At 46.3% G+C, this 17,451-nt stretch overlaps 1 protein-coding gene across 1 annotated transcript in view; it reads right to left on the bottom strand.

The window, feature by feature from the left end:
- Positions 1–2,209: 2,209 nt before the first annotated feature.
- The window catches only part of shisa8b (shisa family member 8b), a 37,624-nt gene continuing 22,382 nt past the window's right edge, over positions 2,210–17,451 (bottom strand). The window contains exons 3-4 of the mRNA XM_041900236.2: positions 5,322–5,426; positions 2,210–3,869 (exon numbers count right to left, since the gene is read on the bottom strand). Coding sequence (XP_041756170.2) covers positions 3,397–3,869; positions 5,322–5,426 — 578 coding nt within the window. The 3' untranslated portion in view covers positions 2,210–3,396. The remainder of the gene's footprint in view (positions 3,870–5,321; positions 5,427–17,451) is intronic.

The raw sequence follows: 17,451 nt of genomic DNA, 5'->3' as shown, positions 1-17,451 counted from the left end.
ACTCACTAACTGTAAGTCGCTCTGGATAAGAGCGTCTGCTAAATGACAAAAAATGTAAAAATGTAAAACTGACCCTGTATATAGCTACTGACCCTGGAACTGACCCTGTATATAGATACTGACCCTGGAACTGTCCCTGTATATAGCTACTGACCCTGGAACTGACCCTATATATAGCTGACTTACTTTCTCGTATTCTTCTTATTTCTATTTCTCATGAGTTTTTGTTCTACTTTACTTTATTTAATAGTACTACTGATATTGATTACTGCACTGTTGGGAAAGAGCCTGCAAGAAAGGCATTTCACTGTACTTGTGCATGTGACAATAGAAACTTGATTAGAAAAGGGTAGAGGAGGAATAGAGAGAAGATGAAGATGAGGAGGTGGTGAGGAGGAGGAGGAGGGGGAGAGAGAAGCTGAGGAGAGGGAGAGAAGCTGAGGAGGGGGAGAGAGAAGAGGAGGAGGTGGAGAGAGAAGCTGAGGAGAGGGAGAGAGAAGCTGAGGAGGGGGAGAGCGAAGATGAGGAGGGGGAGAGAGAAGATGAGGAGGGGGAGAGAGAAGATGAGGAGGGGGAGAGAGAAGATGAGGAGGGGGAGAGAGAAGATGAGGAGGGGGAGAGAGAAGATGAGGAGGGGGAGAGAGAAGATGAGGAGGTGGAGAGAGATGCTGAGGAGAGGGAGAGAAGCTGAGGAGAGGGAGAGAAGCTGAGGAGGGGAGAGAGAAGCTGAGGAGGTGGAGAGAGAAGCTGAGAAGAGGGAGAGAGAAGATGAGGAGAGGGAGAGAGAAGCTGAGGAGGGGGAGAGAGAAGATGAGGAGGTGGAGAGAGAAGCTGAGGAGGTGGAGAGAGAAGCTGAGGAGGGGGAGAGAAGCTGAGGAGGGGGAGAGAAGCTGAGGAGGGGGAGAGAGAAGAGGAGGAGGGGAGAGAGAAGAGGAGGAGGTGGAGAGAGAAGCTGAGGAGAGGGAGAGAAGCTGAGGAGGGGGAGAGAAGATGAGGAGAGGGAGAGAAGCTGAGGAGGGGGAGAGAGAATCTGAGGAGGGGGAGAGAAGCTGAGGAGGTGGAGAGATAAACTGAGGAGGTGGAGAGAGAAGCTGAGGAGGTGGAGAGATAAACTGAGGAGGTGGAGAGAGAAGCTGAGGAGAGGGAGAGAAGCTGAGGAGGGGGAGAGAAGCTGAGGAGAGGGAGAAAAGCTGAGGAGGGGGAGAGAGAAGCTGAGGAGGTGGAGAGAGAAGCTGAGGAGGAGGAGAGAGAAGCTGAGGAGAGGGAGAGAAGCTGAGGAGGTGGAGAGAGAAGATGAGGAGAGGGAGAGAGATGCTGAGGAGGGGGAGAGAGAAGCTGAGGAGGGGGAGAGAAGCCGAGGAGGGGGAGAGAGAAGCTGAGGAGAGGGAGAGAGAAGATGAGGAGGTGGAGAGAGAAGATGAGGAGGTGGAGAGAGAAGCGGAGGAGAGGGAGAGAGAAGATGAGGAGAGGGAGAGAGAAGATGAGGAGAGGGAGAGAGAAGGTGAGGAGAGGGAGAGAGAAGATGAGGAGAGGGAGAGAGAAAATGAGGAAGTGGAGAGAGAAGATGAGGAGGTGGAGAGAGAAGATGAGGAGGTGGAGAGAGAAGATGAGGAGGTGGAGAGAGAAGATGAGGAGGTGGAGAGAGAAGATGAGGAGGTGGAGAGAGAAGATGAGGAGGTGGAGAGAGAAGATGAGGAGGTGGAGAGAGAAGATGAGGAGGTGGAGAGAGAAGATGAGGAGGTGGAGAGAGAAGATGAGGAGGTTGAGAGAGAAGATGAGGAGGTGGAGAGGGAAGCTGAGGAGAGGGAGAGAGAAGATGAGGAGGTGGAGAGGGAAGCTGAGGAGAGGGAGAGAGAAGCTGAGGAGAGGGAGAGAGAAGCTGAGGAGAGGGATAGAGAAGATGAGGAGAGGGATAGAGAAGATGAGGAGGTGGAGAGAGAAGCTGAGGAGGTGGAGAGAGAAGATGAGGAGGTGGAGAGAGAAGATGAGGAGGTGGAGAGAGAAGATGAGGAGAGGGAGAGAGAAGATGAGGAGGTGGAGAGAGAAGCTGAGGAGAGGGAGAGAGAAGCTGAGGAGAGGGAGAGAGAAGATGAGGAGAGGGAGAGAGAAGCTGAGGAGAGGGATAGAGAAGATGAGGAGGTGGAGAGAGAAGCTGAGGAGGTGGAGAGAGATGAGGAGAGGGAGAGAGAAGATGAGGAGGGGGAGAGAGAAGCTGAGGAGAGGGAGAGAGAAGCTGAGGAGGGGTAGAGATGTGCGAGGTAGGGGGTAGTAATGCGTCATCGTGACTCATGTAAAGAGCTTAGTTGTATTCATTGCCTTCATTATTATTCCACTTCCGGAAGTGGATTCATCTGAAGTTTGTTTGTGCTCAACTCCTACCTTCCAAGAGACAGTAGCATCGATTTGGCTTCTTTGATCCTTAGTATACATTTCTGTCCCATCGTCTTGGTTTTAGAACTACTGCCACTGACTAGAGGTACTACTATCACCAGTCCCAGGCCTGTTATGTGGCATTTAGTTGTGGTTGCACAATAATGCCCTAATAAAAGTATCCTACTGTTTAACAACAGTTCTGTTTCTCTATTCTTCTTAGTGCAGCCCTTCAGTGGTTAATCATTGTCCTGGTCAACCAATATGCACCACTAGAATAGGGCGCTTCCCATGCTATTTAAATAGTCTCGTAACACCTCTAGAGCTCTAGTCCGTGCCCTTTACTGTCTGTGCATCAGGGGGAAGACATGGAAATACCTCCGCCACTCTGGGGTGCGAGACGCCGCAGTGAATTCCCTTCCACTGACTATTTTTTAAAACAAATATACTTTGTCCTTTCCTCTCATCCAGCTTTCCTCTCAAGATCTGTAGTGATCTCTCTCTCCATACCTTGTGCTCTCCCTCCCTCTCTGTCCTGAGTTGGAGCAGAGGCTGATTGGAGCTGACGTGACAATGGCATTGTCCCTGTTGAGTTCATGTGGCCCCGGGGGTGCTATCATCCCTCTAATGGCCTGAACACGCTGCTTCTACGGGCGGAGGGGTCGGGCTGCGGGGGCTGTTGTAGGAGTGGGAAACAGAGGATATAGGAGGAAGAACACGGCCAGAGAGGAATGTATGGAGAGATTTAGTTAGTTAGAGAAAGGTTTAGAGCAACACAGAGTTGTGTTGGACATAGAGACTGAGAGTGTTCGGGTTCTGAGGCTCAGAGGTGTTCAGAGAGCGACAGTGTTTCTCTTGCCTTATCAATGTCTTAATGATGTCTGTGGTTGTTATTGTATTAGAGTGGCGATGCTGATGCGTCGTTGTCCTTTCTTGGAACCCCCCTTTATCCAGTATCTGTATCATGTACATATTTGTATCTGTTTCTGTATCTCTGTAGGTACAGGGGAACTCCGAGCCCCATGCTCAGACAGTGACCTCCGTCTTGCTGTTGGTGGAGTAGCTCTTATGCCTGGTGTGGCGGTAGGAGGATGGGTGGCTGTACGGCACAGGGTGGTTGAACAGCTCCGGGAAATTCTCTACGCTGTGCTGTCTCCTGGTGGAGTAGGCATGCCGGTGGGCCGAGATGTGCCCAGGGTGGGAGGTCTGCCTCTGGACGTGGTGTCCACTTGTGTCCCAGGCTTTGAAGGCCGAGCTGGAGAACAGGGGGTGGCTGGTGGTCTTGGGCAGGCGGGCCCTCTCCAGGTGGCTCTGGGGGATGGAGATGGAGAGGGGGGCGTGGAGGTTGTGCTGGGAGGGGAGCTGGTGGTGGTCCTGGTGTAGGTAGGACTTGTCTTTGGGGTGTAGGGAGATGGGCTGGAAGGCTGGAGGGCCTGCCTGGTACTGGGAGAAGTCCATCAAAGGGTAGCTCTTATAGTAGCCCCTAGAGGCAGTGTTCGCTGCAGAGAGAGAGAGAGAGCGCTATGGGATTGAGTCATAATACTCCCTTTCACACAGATGATTGTAGCTTTCGCTTTCGAATGAAGCACCATAGTTGGGGTCAATTCCATTTCAATGGATTTAAATTTATTTTCAATGAGGATTTGTCCAATTCTTGGAAAATTGGAATTTCAATTCACTTCCTGAATTTAGAGAATTGAAATAGAATGAATTCCAACCCAACCTGCTGCTGTGCGTGTGCATGTGTGTGGATGTGGATGTGTGTTCCTACATACGTGCATATATGAGTGTCTATGTCTACATTTGTGCGTATGCATGTGTGTGTGTCATCTCCAGGTCTCTGTCAGGTCGGATCAGCGTTGTCTGCCAGCTTTCTCTGCCAGGCGATGTGTGTGATGCCTGGATACTCATTAGAGCCGCTGAGCGACATCTATGACAGTGAGAATGCTTCTGAGAGGAACTCCGAGTGCATTTTGGGTTTGGAATACTTTCCATTCTACTCTGCTCAGTGAATCATCCCTCTATCCCTGAAAAGTAGACTGTGGAGTGACAGAGGTTCCTATCCCTTTCTGTTGCTAGGTTTCTCTTCAGTCTGTCAGTGTGGATGGTGTGTTCTGCCCAACACACTGCCAAAATGTTGCTTCAGTCACACTATTATAATGTTGCTTCAGTCACAAAATAAAAAATAAAAGTGAGTGTACGACTTTATTTCTTTTTTTGTTCTAAGTTTATGATCTGCCAATCTGTACCACAACATCACTTCAGTTCCTACTCTACAGTAACTAACTTGAACGTGGTTGTTTGTATGACTTTGACCTATATGGCTTGGACCTAATCTTTCTAGTAAAGGCCTGTGACTATGACCTGTATATGGCTTGGACCTCATCTTTCTAGGAAAGGCCTGTGACTATGACCTGTATATGGCTTGGACCTCATCTTTCTAGTAAAGGCCTGTGACTATGACCTGTATATGGCTTGGACCTCATCTTTCTAGGAAAGGCCTGTGACTATGACCTGTATATGGCTTGGACCTCATCTTTCTAGTAAAGGCCTGTGACTATGACCTGTATATGGCTTGGACCTCATCTTTCTAGGAAAGGCCTGTGACTATGACCTGTATATGGCTTGGACCTCATCTTTCTAGTAAAGGCCTGTGACTATGACCTGTATATGGCTTGGACCTCATCTTTCTAGGAAAGGCCTGAGACTGTATTGCCTGTAGTATATCTCCTTTCATTCATGATATCTCTCTGCCATGAGGGGAACCCAATCCGCATCAGGCATCAGATGCCAGCTGGAATGCCTTGGGCTGGTTTGAAAGGTTACGGTGCCAGTCTGAATTATGATCAGCATGTCCTGGGTGTACATTGGATGTGTCTGTGTGTGTTTACATGTTCGTGTGTTTGTGTGTCCATATGTTTGTGTGTGTTTTTATGTGTGTGTGACCTTACCCACAGCCCTGAGGGAGGTGTACTTGTTGAGGCCTAGTCCACTGAGGTTGCTGTGGGGTTGAGACGTTCCTGGGTAGAAGGCTGAATTGTTCAGGTGGTAGTGCTCTGTAGGGAGGGAGGAATCGAGAGGGAGAGATTAAAATCAAAATCGCTTTATTCGACAATTGTACAGACCGCAAACTGTTTAAATGCTCCTAACATTTCTGACTGGCTTTGAGAATTCTTATTTTCCTAGTCCAGATCTGTCACAGCCCAACACTGTCTGTTGCAAAGGGCTGTTTTGCGGAAGGAGAACGTGGCCTCTAGTGTTAAATGAGGTGTGGCTAATTAACAATGGAACAAACAAACTAGGTCAAAACCTGTCACTAATTGCATCAATGAGTGCTGCTGGCCCAGCCTCTGTCATGCTGTCAGGGGGCACACGGAAATTGGGACACTGGGGTTGCATAGAGGCAGATTCTGCTCATATTCTGCATGGCCAGTGGCAATACAACTGGGGTCAGTTGGTAACCTATATGAGCACATAGGCAAAATGATTCAATCAATCAATCACATTTTATTTATAAAGCCCTTTTTGCATCAGCAGATGTCACAAAGTGCTATATAGAAACCCAGCCTAAAACCCCAAACAGCAAGCAATGCAGATGTAAAAGCATGATTATTCCTACATACCGGTACACTGCCATAAAAATCCCCCAAGTTTTTCAGCAGTGCCATGGCAGTGCAGTTAGCAATATGATGTGGGTATACGTTTGTGACCTCTAAATGTTGATTGATCTGTTGATTGATTCAGATTGAGTGTGTATCCTCTTTTCCCTGAATTTGCCACATACCGTGTGTGTGTGAGAGAGAGAGAGAGTATGGGTGTCTCTGTGTGTGTGTGGACGTATTTAACTATACTTGTGTGGACCAAAAGTCCCAACAAGAATAACAAAAATTCGACCAACTGGGGACATTTTGTTAGTCCCCACAAGGTCACATTTCTAGGGTGTTTCGAGTTAAGGTTAGAATTAGTATTAAGGTTAGAATTTGGGCGGCAGGTAGCTTAGTGGTTACATTTTACATTTACATTTTAGTCATTTAGCAGACGCTCTTATCCAGAGCGACTTACAGTTAGTGAGTGCATACATTTTTTTGTGGTTAAGAGCGTTGTGCCAGTAACCGAAAGGTTGCTGGTTCTAATCCCCGAGCCGACTAGGTGAAAAATCTGCCGATGTGCCCTTGAGCAAGGCACTTAACCCTAATTGCTCCTGTAAATCGCTCTGGATAAGAGCGTCTGCTAAATGACTCAAATGTAAATGTAATTAGGGTTAGGAGCTAGGGTTAGTTTTAGGGTTAGGAGCTAGGGTTAAGGTTAGGCTTTGGGGTTAGAGTTAGAGTTAGGGTTAGGGAAAATAGGATTTTGAATGGGACTGAATTGTGTGTCCCCACAAGGTTAGTTATACAAGAGTGTGTGTGAGTGAGTGAGAGTATGAGTGTCTGTGTGTGTGAGAATGAATGAGTGTGTGTGCGCTCAGTTGTGTGCGTATATACAGTATGATGACAGGTGGGTTTGACTGGTGTCGTGGACAGGTATGTTTGACTGGTGTCGTGGACAGGTCGGTTTGACTGGTGTCGTGGACAGGTGGGTTTGACTGGTGTCGTGGACAGATGGGTTTGACTGGTGTCGTGGACAGGTGGGTTTGACTGGTGTCGTGGACAGGTGAGTTTGACTGGTGTCGTGGACAAGTGGGTTTGACTGGTATCGTGGACAGGTGGGTTTGACTGGTGTCGTGGACAGGTGGGTTTGAATGGTGTCGTGGACAGGTTGAGAGGACTGTAGCTTCAAACAGCCTCTTGGCTGGCAACCTTTCATCACAGACCTAAGAGATGCAACGAGCCAGCCCCTCGAATACTAATCACACCCACTACTACAGAAAGAGAGAGGGATGGAGAGATAGAGAGAGGGAGGGAAAGGGGGATACTGCAGTCAACTGAAATGTGTCTTCCACATTTAACCCAATCACTCTGAATCAGTGCGGTGTGGGGGGCTGCCTTAATCGACATCCACATCATCAGGCGCCCGGGGAGCAGTTGTTGTTGGGGGTTAACTGCCTTGCTCAGGGGCAGAAAAACAGATTTCTACCTTGTCGGCTCGGGGATTCGATCCAGCAACCTTTTGATTACTGGCCCAATGGTCCTACCCGCCAGGGAGGGAGAGAGAAGTAGAGTGGGACAAGGGGAGAGAGAGAGAGCAGGATTTGCAGAGTGAATACAGTAACTAGGTAAGGACATGAGAGAGAGATGATGGAGTGAGGGAGGGAAGATGGCAGGTTGTGTGTTTGTGGAATAAATTAGGACATTTTGCTGTAAGAAGGGAAGAGAAATGTCAGACGTTAGACATTAAACTTCAGTCTGAGCCCCTACACACGCACACGCGCACGCGCACACACACACACTGTGGAGGATTTTTTTTATATTAATTACATACTATACTGTTTAATTAGACACACTATGCTGTTTTTTACTTAAAGATTGTCCATTGTTAGATGCTAGTATTTTTTTTTACTGATACAAACTTGTCTTGTGTGACTTAGTCATAAATCTGAGCAAACAGATTTATGAGCCGTTTGGGTGCGACCGCAGTATGTGACCTCCTGTGTTTACGATTGGCAGGAATTTAGCTATGTGGGAAGTGCAGGGAGGAACAGAGTATGGTGGCAATATCAGCTATCTTGTTCTACAATTTCTTTTTACAACTCTGTTCCAAGGGCCTGTTTCTGCACATCTGCTAACTGTCACAAAGATAAGAGGATGTACTTTTTATAAAAGGAGAAAGCCAACTCTGTTCGTTGGGCTTTTCAACTCTGAACTATTTGAGTGATTGTTGAAATTGCTAAATTTTTGCAAATCTTATAATAAAGTTGTTTGAAAGAATCTGCAGTCTCTCTTCCTATAGAATTTCTACCACAATTTTGCGATGAGGATGGGATGGCTAACTCCGTCTGCTGATTGTTCCTGGGGAGACCGAGGTTAACTGCGCGCAGGGGCTGCGTTAGACGTAGCTCAGGGAGCAAACACTCCGACTACGCGGAGCAGGAGGGACCCGCCTCGGACCCGGCAGGGAGCACATTACGTCTTTGTTGAAGCAAAGATACCCCTAGTTAGAAACTTTGTTGTAGCAGAGTAATTAAGAACTCTGTTGAAACAGAGATATCTTTAATTAAAGGAGGAATTCTGGGAAGAATTGCCCTGTTGGAGCAGGGTAGGGGGATCTGGGTAAAACAGTTGGTTATGATTGGGAAACCAGCTATAAATGTAAAACCTACACGGAAATTTGCATAAGAGGAACTACCATGTGGGTATAACATTTAAAATTACATAGAATAATTAAGAATATTTATATAAAACTCTCTTTTGAATTATAAGAAAGGAAGAAGTTCCTAATAAACACTGTTGTTTTGTGTGTTTGTGTCTGTGTACAGTGGAGTTTCACAATGGGAGCCAAGAGCATCATGGGAGAACCTTGCCTGCCCGATCCGCTGATTGAACCGGTGAAGGTAATGGTGGATAAGTGGGGCAGGGACATTCTGGAACAGGTACCGCTCTGCCACAGAGTAGCAGATTTTCCCTTAAAAGGCACATTGAGTTAAGTTTTATTAGCAGAATGTAGAAAGAAGTTAGAGAACTCTGAGGGAACCAAGAAAGGCAAGAAATGTCGAATAGATTGGGTAAGTTTAGAATGTGGGAGAGGGATGCCGAAAGACAGTCAGACAGGAAAGTTAAAGGAATGAAAGAAAGTAAGAAGAAGAAACAGACGGAGGAAGATAAGAAAAGGAGAAACAGGGATGATGATGATCATGACTTTCCACCCCCCTATTATACCCCTGTATCCCCTGTATCCACTGCACCAGCACCAGCCCTGGTTGTCCAACAGCAGCTCACTCAGCCGTCTCCCCCGTCGCAGCTCTACCCCCGACAAGACCTGATACAACTGCGGGACCAGCAGACCCCTAGGAGGCAGCCCATGAGCAGTGGAAATCCTTTCCGTACACCGCCCACATTGAGTCCCGTCTCTGGTGTTGATGGACTCTGGGAACTTAGTCCACCATCGACGTCGACCCCATCGGTCACGATCAGAACACGTCAAAAAGGGGACCCAGACACAGCTTTTCTCCAGGCACCTTTTGTAACGTTCCCTAATCCACAACCGTGATCTGCGGATGGTGAAGAGGGCCATGACGAATGGCACCCGCTCGTCGACATCCAGAAGACTTGGAGAAAGGACGAAATGAAGGACATTGCTAAAGAACTTCCAGATCCTACAAAGGATGCTGGTGATTTTACCACACAGCTATTTAAGATGGCCCGGCTGTACAAGCCATCGTCCCTCAGTGCAGGCGGAATCGACGCACTATCTGACGTAAGACAATGCTCTACGTCAGGGACACACAGAGGCAATCTGCTGTCACAGCATCTCTGACCTCTCAGGAGGAGGCCTTACTGGATGTTCATTACACATGAGAACGTGAAAAGGGTATACAGTAAGAAGGGATATAACATACTGTAGTACTCATATGGTATCTGAAAACTTTGAGCAGATAGAAGAACATACAAATAGCTTCAAACTAACTAGAATCAGTCTTCATCATGTTTCATCTGTTCAGTAACCTTCTGTATGAGTGTCACCAGCGTATTACTGGAACTGCTCTGTCATTGTCATAATAATGTTGGTGGGTTTGTGGAATAAGCCCCATCTACACAGAGCCCCAGGCCTCCCAGATAGAGGCTTGGTGGGAAACCATGCTGGCTGGGACTGTGGGAGGCAGAGGGCTCAGTCGGGGGGTATTAGGGGCTCCATGGGGGGCTTCAGGGGCTGTCTGGTGGGGGGCTTCAGGGGCTGTCTGGTGGGGGGCTAGTTAGTTATGGTAATAGGAGCCCAGTGAGGCCCTATGGGGCCTGAGTTACTGAGTTACTGACGGTTCAGGAGCCTCATCAGGGCTTCTCTTTCTCTGCCTTTGATGAACTTAAGCTCTGTGTTTAACCACTAATTTTCCTCCAGCTGTTCACACACACACGCACGCACGCACGCACACGCACACACACAGTATTCAGAACCCTTGACTTTTTCCACATTTTGTTATGTTATGTTATATTTTGTTATGTTGTTTTGTTTTTCCTCAACCTACACACAATACCCCATAATGACAAAGCAACAACAGGTTTTTAGAAATGTTTTCAAATGTATAAAAAAATTAAACACTGAAATATCAAATTTACATAAGTATTCAGACCCTTTACTCAGTACTTTGTTGAAGGACCTTTGGCAGTGATTACAGCCTCAAGTCTTCTTGGGTATGATGCTACAAGCTTGGCACACCTGTATTTGGGGAGTTTCTCCCATTCTTCTCTGCAGATCCCCTCAAGCTCTGTCAGGTTGGATGGGGAGCGTTGCTGCACAGCTATTTTCAGGTCTCTCCAGAGATGTTCGATCGGGTTCAAGTCCGGATTTGGCTGGGCCACTCAAGGACATTCAGAGACTTGTCCCAAAGCCACTCCTGCGTTGTCTTGGCTGTGTACTTAGGGTTGTTGTCCTGTTGGAAGGTGAACCTTCGCCCCAGTCTGAGGTCCTGAGCACTCTGGAGCAGGATTTGATCAAGGATCTCTCTGTACTTTGCTCCGTTCATCTTTCCCTCGATCCTGACTAGTCTCCCAGTCCCTGCCGCTGAAAAACATGATGCCAGTTTTCCTCCAGACGTGACGCTTGGCATCGAGGCCAAAGAGTTCAATCTTGGTTTCATCAGACCAGAGAATCTTGTTTCTCATGGTCTGAGAGTTCTTTAGGTGCCTTTTGGCAAACTCCAATCGGGCTGTCATGTGCCTTTTACTGAGGATTGGCTTCCGTCTGGCCACTCTACCATAAAGGCCTGATTGGTGGAGTGCTGCAGAGATGGTTGTCCTTCTGGAAGGTTCTCCCATCTCCACAGAGGAACTCTGGAGCTCTGTCAGAGTGACCATCAGGTTCTTGGTCACCTCCCTGACCATGGCCCTTCTCCCCCGATTGCTCAGTTTAGCTGGGAAGCCAGCTCTAGAAAGAGTCTTGGTGGTTCCAAACTTCTTCCATTTAAGAATGATTGAGGCCACTATGTTCTTGGACCTTCAACACTGCAGAAATTCTTTGGTACCCTTCCCAAGATCTGTGCCTCGACACAATCCTGTCTCTGAGCTCTACGGACAATTCCTTCGACCTCATGGCTTGGTTTTTGCTCTGACATGCACTGTCAACTGTGGGACTTTATATAGACAGGTGTGTGCCTTTCTAAATCATGTCCAATCAATTGAATTTACCACAGGTGGACTCCAATCAAGTTGTAGAAACATCTCAAGGATGATCAATGGAAACGGGATGTACCTGAGATCAATTTCGAGTCTCATAGCAAAGGGTCTGAATACTTATATAAATATGGTATTTCTGTTTTTAATTTTTAATACATTTGTGCACATTTCTAAAAACCTGTTTTCGCTTTGTCATTATGGGCTATTGTGTGTAGATTGATGAAGGAAAAAAATAATTTAATGAAGTTTAGAATAAGGCTGTAACATAACAAAATATGGAAGAAGTCAAGGGTTCTGAATACTTTCTGAAGGCACTGTACATACACACACAGAGCGACTGGCCCCCAGCGATTGGCCCCTGTCTGTGATAATATTTAAATATCCACACTAACCACCATTTAAGCCATGGCTCCCATTCGGCAGCCCTGTGTGTGTGTTTGCATCTTGCTTGTGTGTGTGTGTGTGTGTGTGTGTGTGTTTGTGTCATTGCTTGTGTGTGTTTGCGTCCTTGCTTGTGTGTGTGTGTGTGTGTGTTTGCCTCCTTGCTTGTGTGTGTTTGTTTGCGTCCTTGCTTGTGTGTGTGTGTGTTTGCATCCTTGCTTGTGTGTGTGTTTGCGTCCTTGCTTGTGCGTGTGTGTTTGAACTATATGTGTGTAGACCTACATCAAATGAAAGGTGTGTGATCTAACAACGGAGAAGCTGGGAGATGGAGTTGTTCTGCGCATCTCCATTAAATGATAACCAAGCAGCAGTACTATCACTACTAGCAGTACTAGTAATGCTTGGGTTATTACACGAGAGGCCAGGAGGTGTGTTTGTGCGTCATTCTGAACACACTTACCCATAGTGCCTTAGTACAACCTGCTCCCAAGACCCAGCTATTGTGTGTGTTCACTAAGAGCCGTGAAACACTAAGAGACCGCTGAGACGAGCAAGCGTGTGTGTGTGTGTGTGTGTTTGTGTTTGTGTGTGTGTGTGTTTGTAATGGTACATTAAAGAGTATTTTGCGCCTTAGGGAGAGTGATAAAGAGGAGAATGCATAGCGAGACGTCTGTAAGACACGAGTGAGTGTGTGTGTGTGCGTGTGCGTGTGTATGTGGCCCTAATGCGTCTCTGTATTGCTGTGAGAGCAGTGTAGTCTCACATTGGCTATTTGAGCATTACTAGTGTGGCGGGCATAGCGACAGACACACACACATAAACCTTGTTCCCCCCTAATACCACCCTGTATAAAGACCCCTGTTACCCCCTGATAATACCACCCTGTATAAAGACCCCTGTTACCCCCTAATAATACCACCCTGTATAAAGACCCCTGTTACCCCCTAATAATACCACCCTGTATAAAGACCCCTGTTCCCCCCTAATAATACTACCCTGTATAAAGACCCCTGTTACCCCCTAATAATACCACCCTGTGTAAAGACCCCTGTTACCCCCTAATAATACCACCCTGTATAAAGACCCCTGTTACCCCCTAATAATACCACCCTGTATAAAGACCCCTGTTACCCCCTAATACCACCCTGTATAAAGACCCCTGTTACCCCCTAATACCACCCTGTATAAAGACCCCTGTTACCCCCTAATACCACCCTGTATAAAGACCCCTGTTACCCCCTAATAATACCACCCTGTATAAAGACCCCTGTTACCCCCTAATACCACCCTGTATAAAGACCCCTGTTACCCCCTAATACCACCCTGTGCTTAAAGAGTCACACTTGGCCAGTCCCGGTGAGAGACTGGTTTCTATATATTTTTAACTGGAGTGCTTCACTCAGGGCTGGAAGGAGGGGGGCTACCAATCCCTCCCTGCTAAGATCTGTAATTTATAAGAATAACAAGCTGCTTGTGTCTTTTTTAGATCCTGGAGATGGAGAGGTGGGGGGATGGAGAGATGGGGGGATGGTTAAGATACTAAGAAAGAAAGGGAAGATAAATGTGGGTGAAAAAAGTTATTGCAGAGAGAGAAAGAGACAGAGAGAAAGATGTACGGAAGAGAGAAAGAAAGAGCTACAGTGGCTTGCGAAAGTATTCACCCCCCTTGGCATTTTTCCTATTTTGTTGCCTTACAACCTGGAATTAAAATGGATTTTTTGGTGGTTTGTATCATTTGATTTACACAACATGCCTACCACTTTGAAGATGCAACATTTTTTTGTGTGTGAAACAAACAAGAAATAAGACAAAAAAACTGAAAACTTGAGCGTTCATAACTATTCATCCCCCCTAAATCAATACTTTGTAGAGCCACCTTTTGCAGCAATTACAGCTGCATGTCTCTTGGGGTTTGTCTCTATAAGCTTGGCACATCTAGCCACTGGGATTTCTGCCCATTCTTCAAGGCAAAACTGCTCCAGCTCCTTCAAGTTGGATGGGTTCCGCTGGTGTACAGCAATCTTTAAGTCATACCACAGATTCTCAATTGGATTGAGGTCTGGGCTTTGACTAGGCCATTACAAGACATTTAAATGTTTCCTGTTAAACCACTCAAGTGTTGCTTTAGCAGTATGCTTAGGGTCATTGTCCTGCTGGAAGGTGAACCTCTGTCCCAGTCTCAAATCTCTGGAAGACTGAAACAGGTTTCCCTCCAAGAATTTCCCTGTATTTAGCGCTATCCATCATTCCTTCAATTCTGACCAGATTTCCAGTCCCTGCCGATGAAAAACATCGGGGTGATGTGAGGTGTTGGGTTTGCGCCAGACATAGCGTTTTCCTTGATGGCCAAAAAGCTCAATTTGAGTCTCATCTGACCAGAGTACCTTCTTCCATATGTTTGGGGAGTCTCCCACATGCATTTTGGCGAACACCAAATGTGTTTGCTTATTTTTTTCTTTAAGCAATGGCTTTTTTCTGGCCACTCTTCCATAAAGCCCAGCTCTGTGGAGTGTACGGCTTAAAGTGGTCCTATGGACAGATACTCCAATATCCGCTGTGGAGCTTTGCAGCTCCTTCAGGGTTATCTTTGGTCTCTTTGTTGTCTCTCTGATTAATGCCCTCCTTGCCTGGTCCGTGAGTTTTGGTGGGCGGCCCTCTCTTGGCAGGTTTGTTGTGGTGCCATATTCTTTCCATGTTTTAATATTGGATTTAATGGTGCTCCGTGGGATGTTCAAAGTTTCTGATATGTTTTTATAACCCAACCCTGATCTGTACTTCTCCACAACTTTGTCCCTGACCTGTTTGGAGAGCTCCTTGGTCTTCATGGTGCCGCTTGCTTGGTGTTGCCCCTTGCTTAGGGGTGTTGCAGACATTGGGGCCTTTCAGAACAGGTGTATATATACTGAGATCATGTGACAGATCATGTAACACTTAGATTGCACACAGGTGAACTAATTATGTGACTTCTGAAGGTAATTGGTTGTACCAGATCTTATTTAGGGGCTTCATAGCAAAGGGGGTGAATACATATGCACGCACCACTTTCCATAATTTTTTTTTTTGCATTTTTCTTAAACAATTTTTTTTTGCATTTCACTTCACCAATTTGGACTATTTTGTGTATGTCCAATACATGAAATCCAAATAAAAATCAATTTAAATTACAGGTTGTAATGCAACAAAATAGGAAAAACGCCAAGGGGGATGAATACTTTTGCAAGGCACTGTATTGAGTGAGAGGAAGTGGGAGGTGAGTGTTGTGAGTGATGCTGATGTGGTGGTTTCCTGTTGTTTGATAACTTGGTCATTGGGAGTTTTGTACTTTTCTTCTGTGGCCTCTCTTGGCAATCTCTTTCTTACGTTAAAGGCACAGTGCAGTAAAAAACGTGATTTTCCTGTGTTTTATATATTTCCACACTATGAGGTTGGAATAATGCTATGAAATTGTGAAAATGATGATCATGCCCTTTTTAGCATAAGAGCTGTTTGAAAAGAAGTCTGAAATGTCAGCCTGTTTTGGTCAGATGGAGTTTTGGCCTGCCTGGTGACATCACCAGACAGTACATTTGTTAATAGACCAATAAGAAAGAGTTCCAAACCTCTCTGCCAATAACAGCTAGTTTTCAGTTTTCCCCTCCCCACTCACATGCTGACCAGACTGCCCACGTTGCGTGTGCGAGCGTTGCAAAAAATATATGTACACGTTATTCAATCATTTCATCCAAACTGCTTGCGGGAGTCAACGGGCGTCTGCGTAGCCAGGCGTTAAAATAGGACTGTTCTATTTTAAATGGTTGACACGCCGCATGTCCCGCCTCTCCCATCTACTCATTGGTTTTTACAAGCATACAGTGAGGGAAAAAAGTATTTGATCCCCTGCTGATTTTGTACGTTTGCCCACTGACAAAGACATGATCAGTCTATAATTTTAATGGTAGGTTTATTTGAACAGTGAGAGACAGAATAACAACAAAAAAATCCAGAAAAACGCATGTCAAAAATGTAAAAAATGTGGTTTCGAGGCTGACGTTTGGCAACTCGAACCTTCAGCTCCCTCCACAGATTTTCTATGGGATTAAGGTCTGCAGACTGGCTAGGCCACTCCAGGACCTTAATGTGCTTCTTCTTGAGCCACTCCTTTGTTGCCTTGGCCGTGTGTTGTCATTCTGGAATACCCATCCACGACTCATTTTCAATGCCCTGGCTGAGGGAAGGAGGTTCTCACCCAAGATTTGACGGTATATGGCCCCGTCCATCGTCCCTTTGATGCGGTGAAGTTGTCCTGTCCCCTTAGCAGAAAAACACCTCCAAAGCATAATGTTTCCACCTCCATGTTTGACGGTGGGGATGGTGTTCTTGGGGTCATAGGCAGCATTCCTCCTCCTCCAAACACAGTGAGTTGAGTTGATGCCAAAGAGCTCGATTTTGGTCTCATCTGACCACAATACTTTCATCCAGTTCTCCTCTGAATCATTCAGATGTTCATTGGCAAACTTCAGACGGCCCTGTATATGTGCTCTCTTGAGCAGGGGGACCTTGCGGGCGCTGCAGGATTTCAGTCCTTCACGACGTAGTGCGTTACCAATTGTTTTCTTGGTGACTATGATCCCAGCTGCCTTGAGATCATTGACAAGATCATCCTGTGTAGTTCTGGGCTGAATCTTCACCGTGCTCATGATCATTGCAACTCCACGAGGTGAGATCTTGCATGGAGCCCCAGGCCGAGGGAGATTGACAGTTATTTTGTGTTTCTTCCATTTGCGAATAATCGCACCAACTGTTGTCACCTTCTCACCAAGCTGCTTGGCGATGGTCTTGTAGCCCATTCCAGCCTTGTGTAGTTCTACAATCTTGTCCCTGACATCCTTGGAGAGCTCTTTGGTCTAGGCCATGGTGGAGAGTTTGGAATCTGATTGATTAATTGCTTCTGTGGACAGGTGTCTTTTATACAGGTAACAAGCTGAGATTAGGAGCACTCCCTTTAAGTGTGTGCTCCTAATCTCAGCTCATTACCTGTATAAAAGACACCTGGGAGCCAGAAATCTTTCTGATTGAGAGGGGGTCAAATACTTATTTCCCTCATTAAAATGCAAATCAATTTATAAAAATTTTGAAATGCGTTTTTCTGGATGTTTTTGTTGTTATTCTGTCTCTCACTGTTCAAATAAACCTACCATTAAAATTATAGACTGATCATTTCTTTGTCAGTGGGTAAACATACAAAATCAGCAGGGGATCAAATACTTTTTTCCCCTCACTGTAAGTGCTTTAATATGTTTGTACCCCAGGAAGGCAGCAGCAGCTAATGGGGATCCCTAATAAATACAAAAAAAATACAGTACAGAACTGTTTTGCTAGGACAGACTGGAATATGTTCCGGGATTCTTCCGATGGCATTGAGGAGTACACCACATCAGTCACTGGCTTTATCAAT

This window comes from Coregonus clupeaformis, chromosome 1 (assembly GCF_020615455.1).
Source record: "Coregonus clupeaformis isolate EN_2021a chromosome 1, ASM2061545v1, whole genome shotgun sequence".
Taxonomy (NCBI): domain Eukaryota; kingdom Metazoa; phylum Chordata; class Actinopteri; order Salmoniformes; family Salmonidae; genus Coregonus; species Coregonus clupeaformis.
This window is presented reverse-complemented; position numbering and strand designations above follow the sequence as displayed.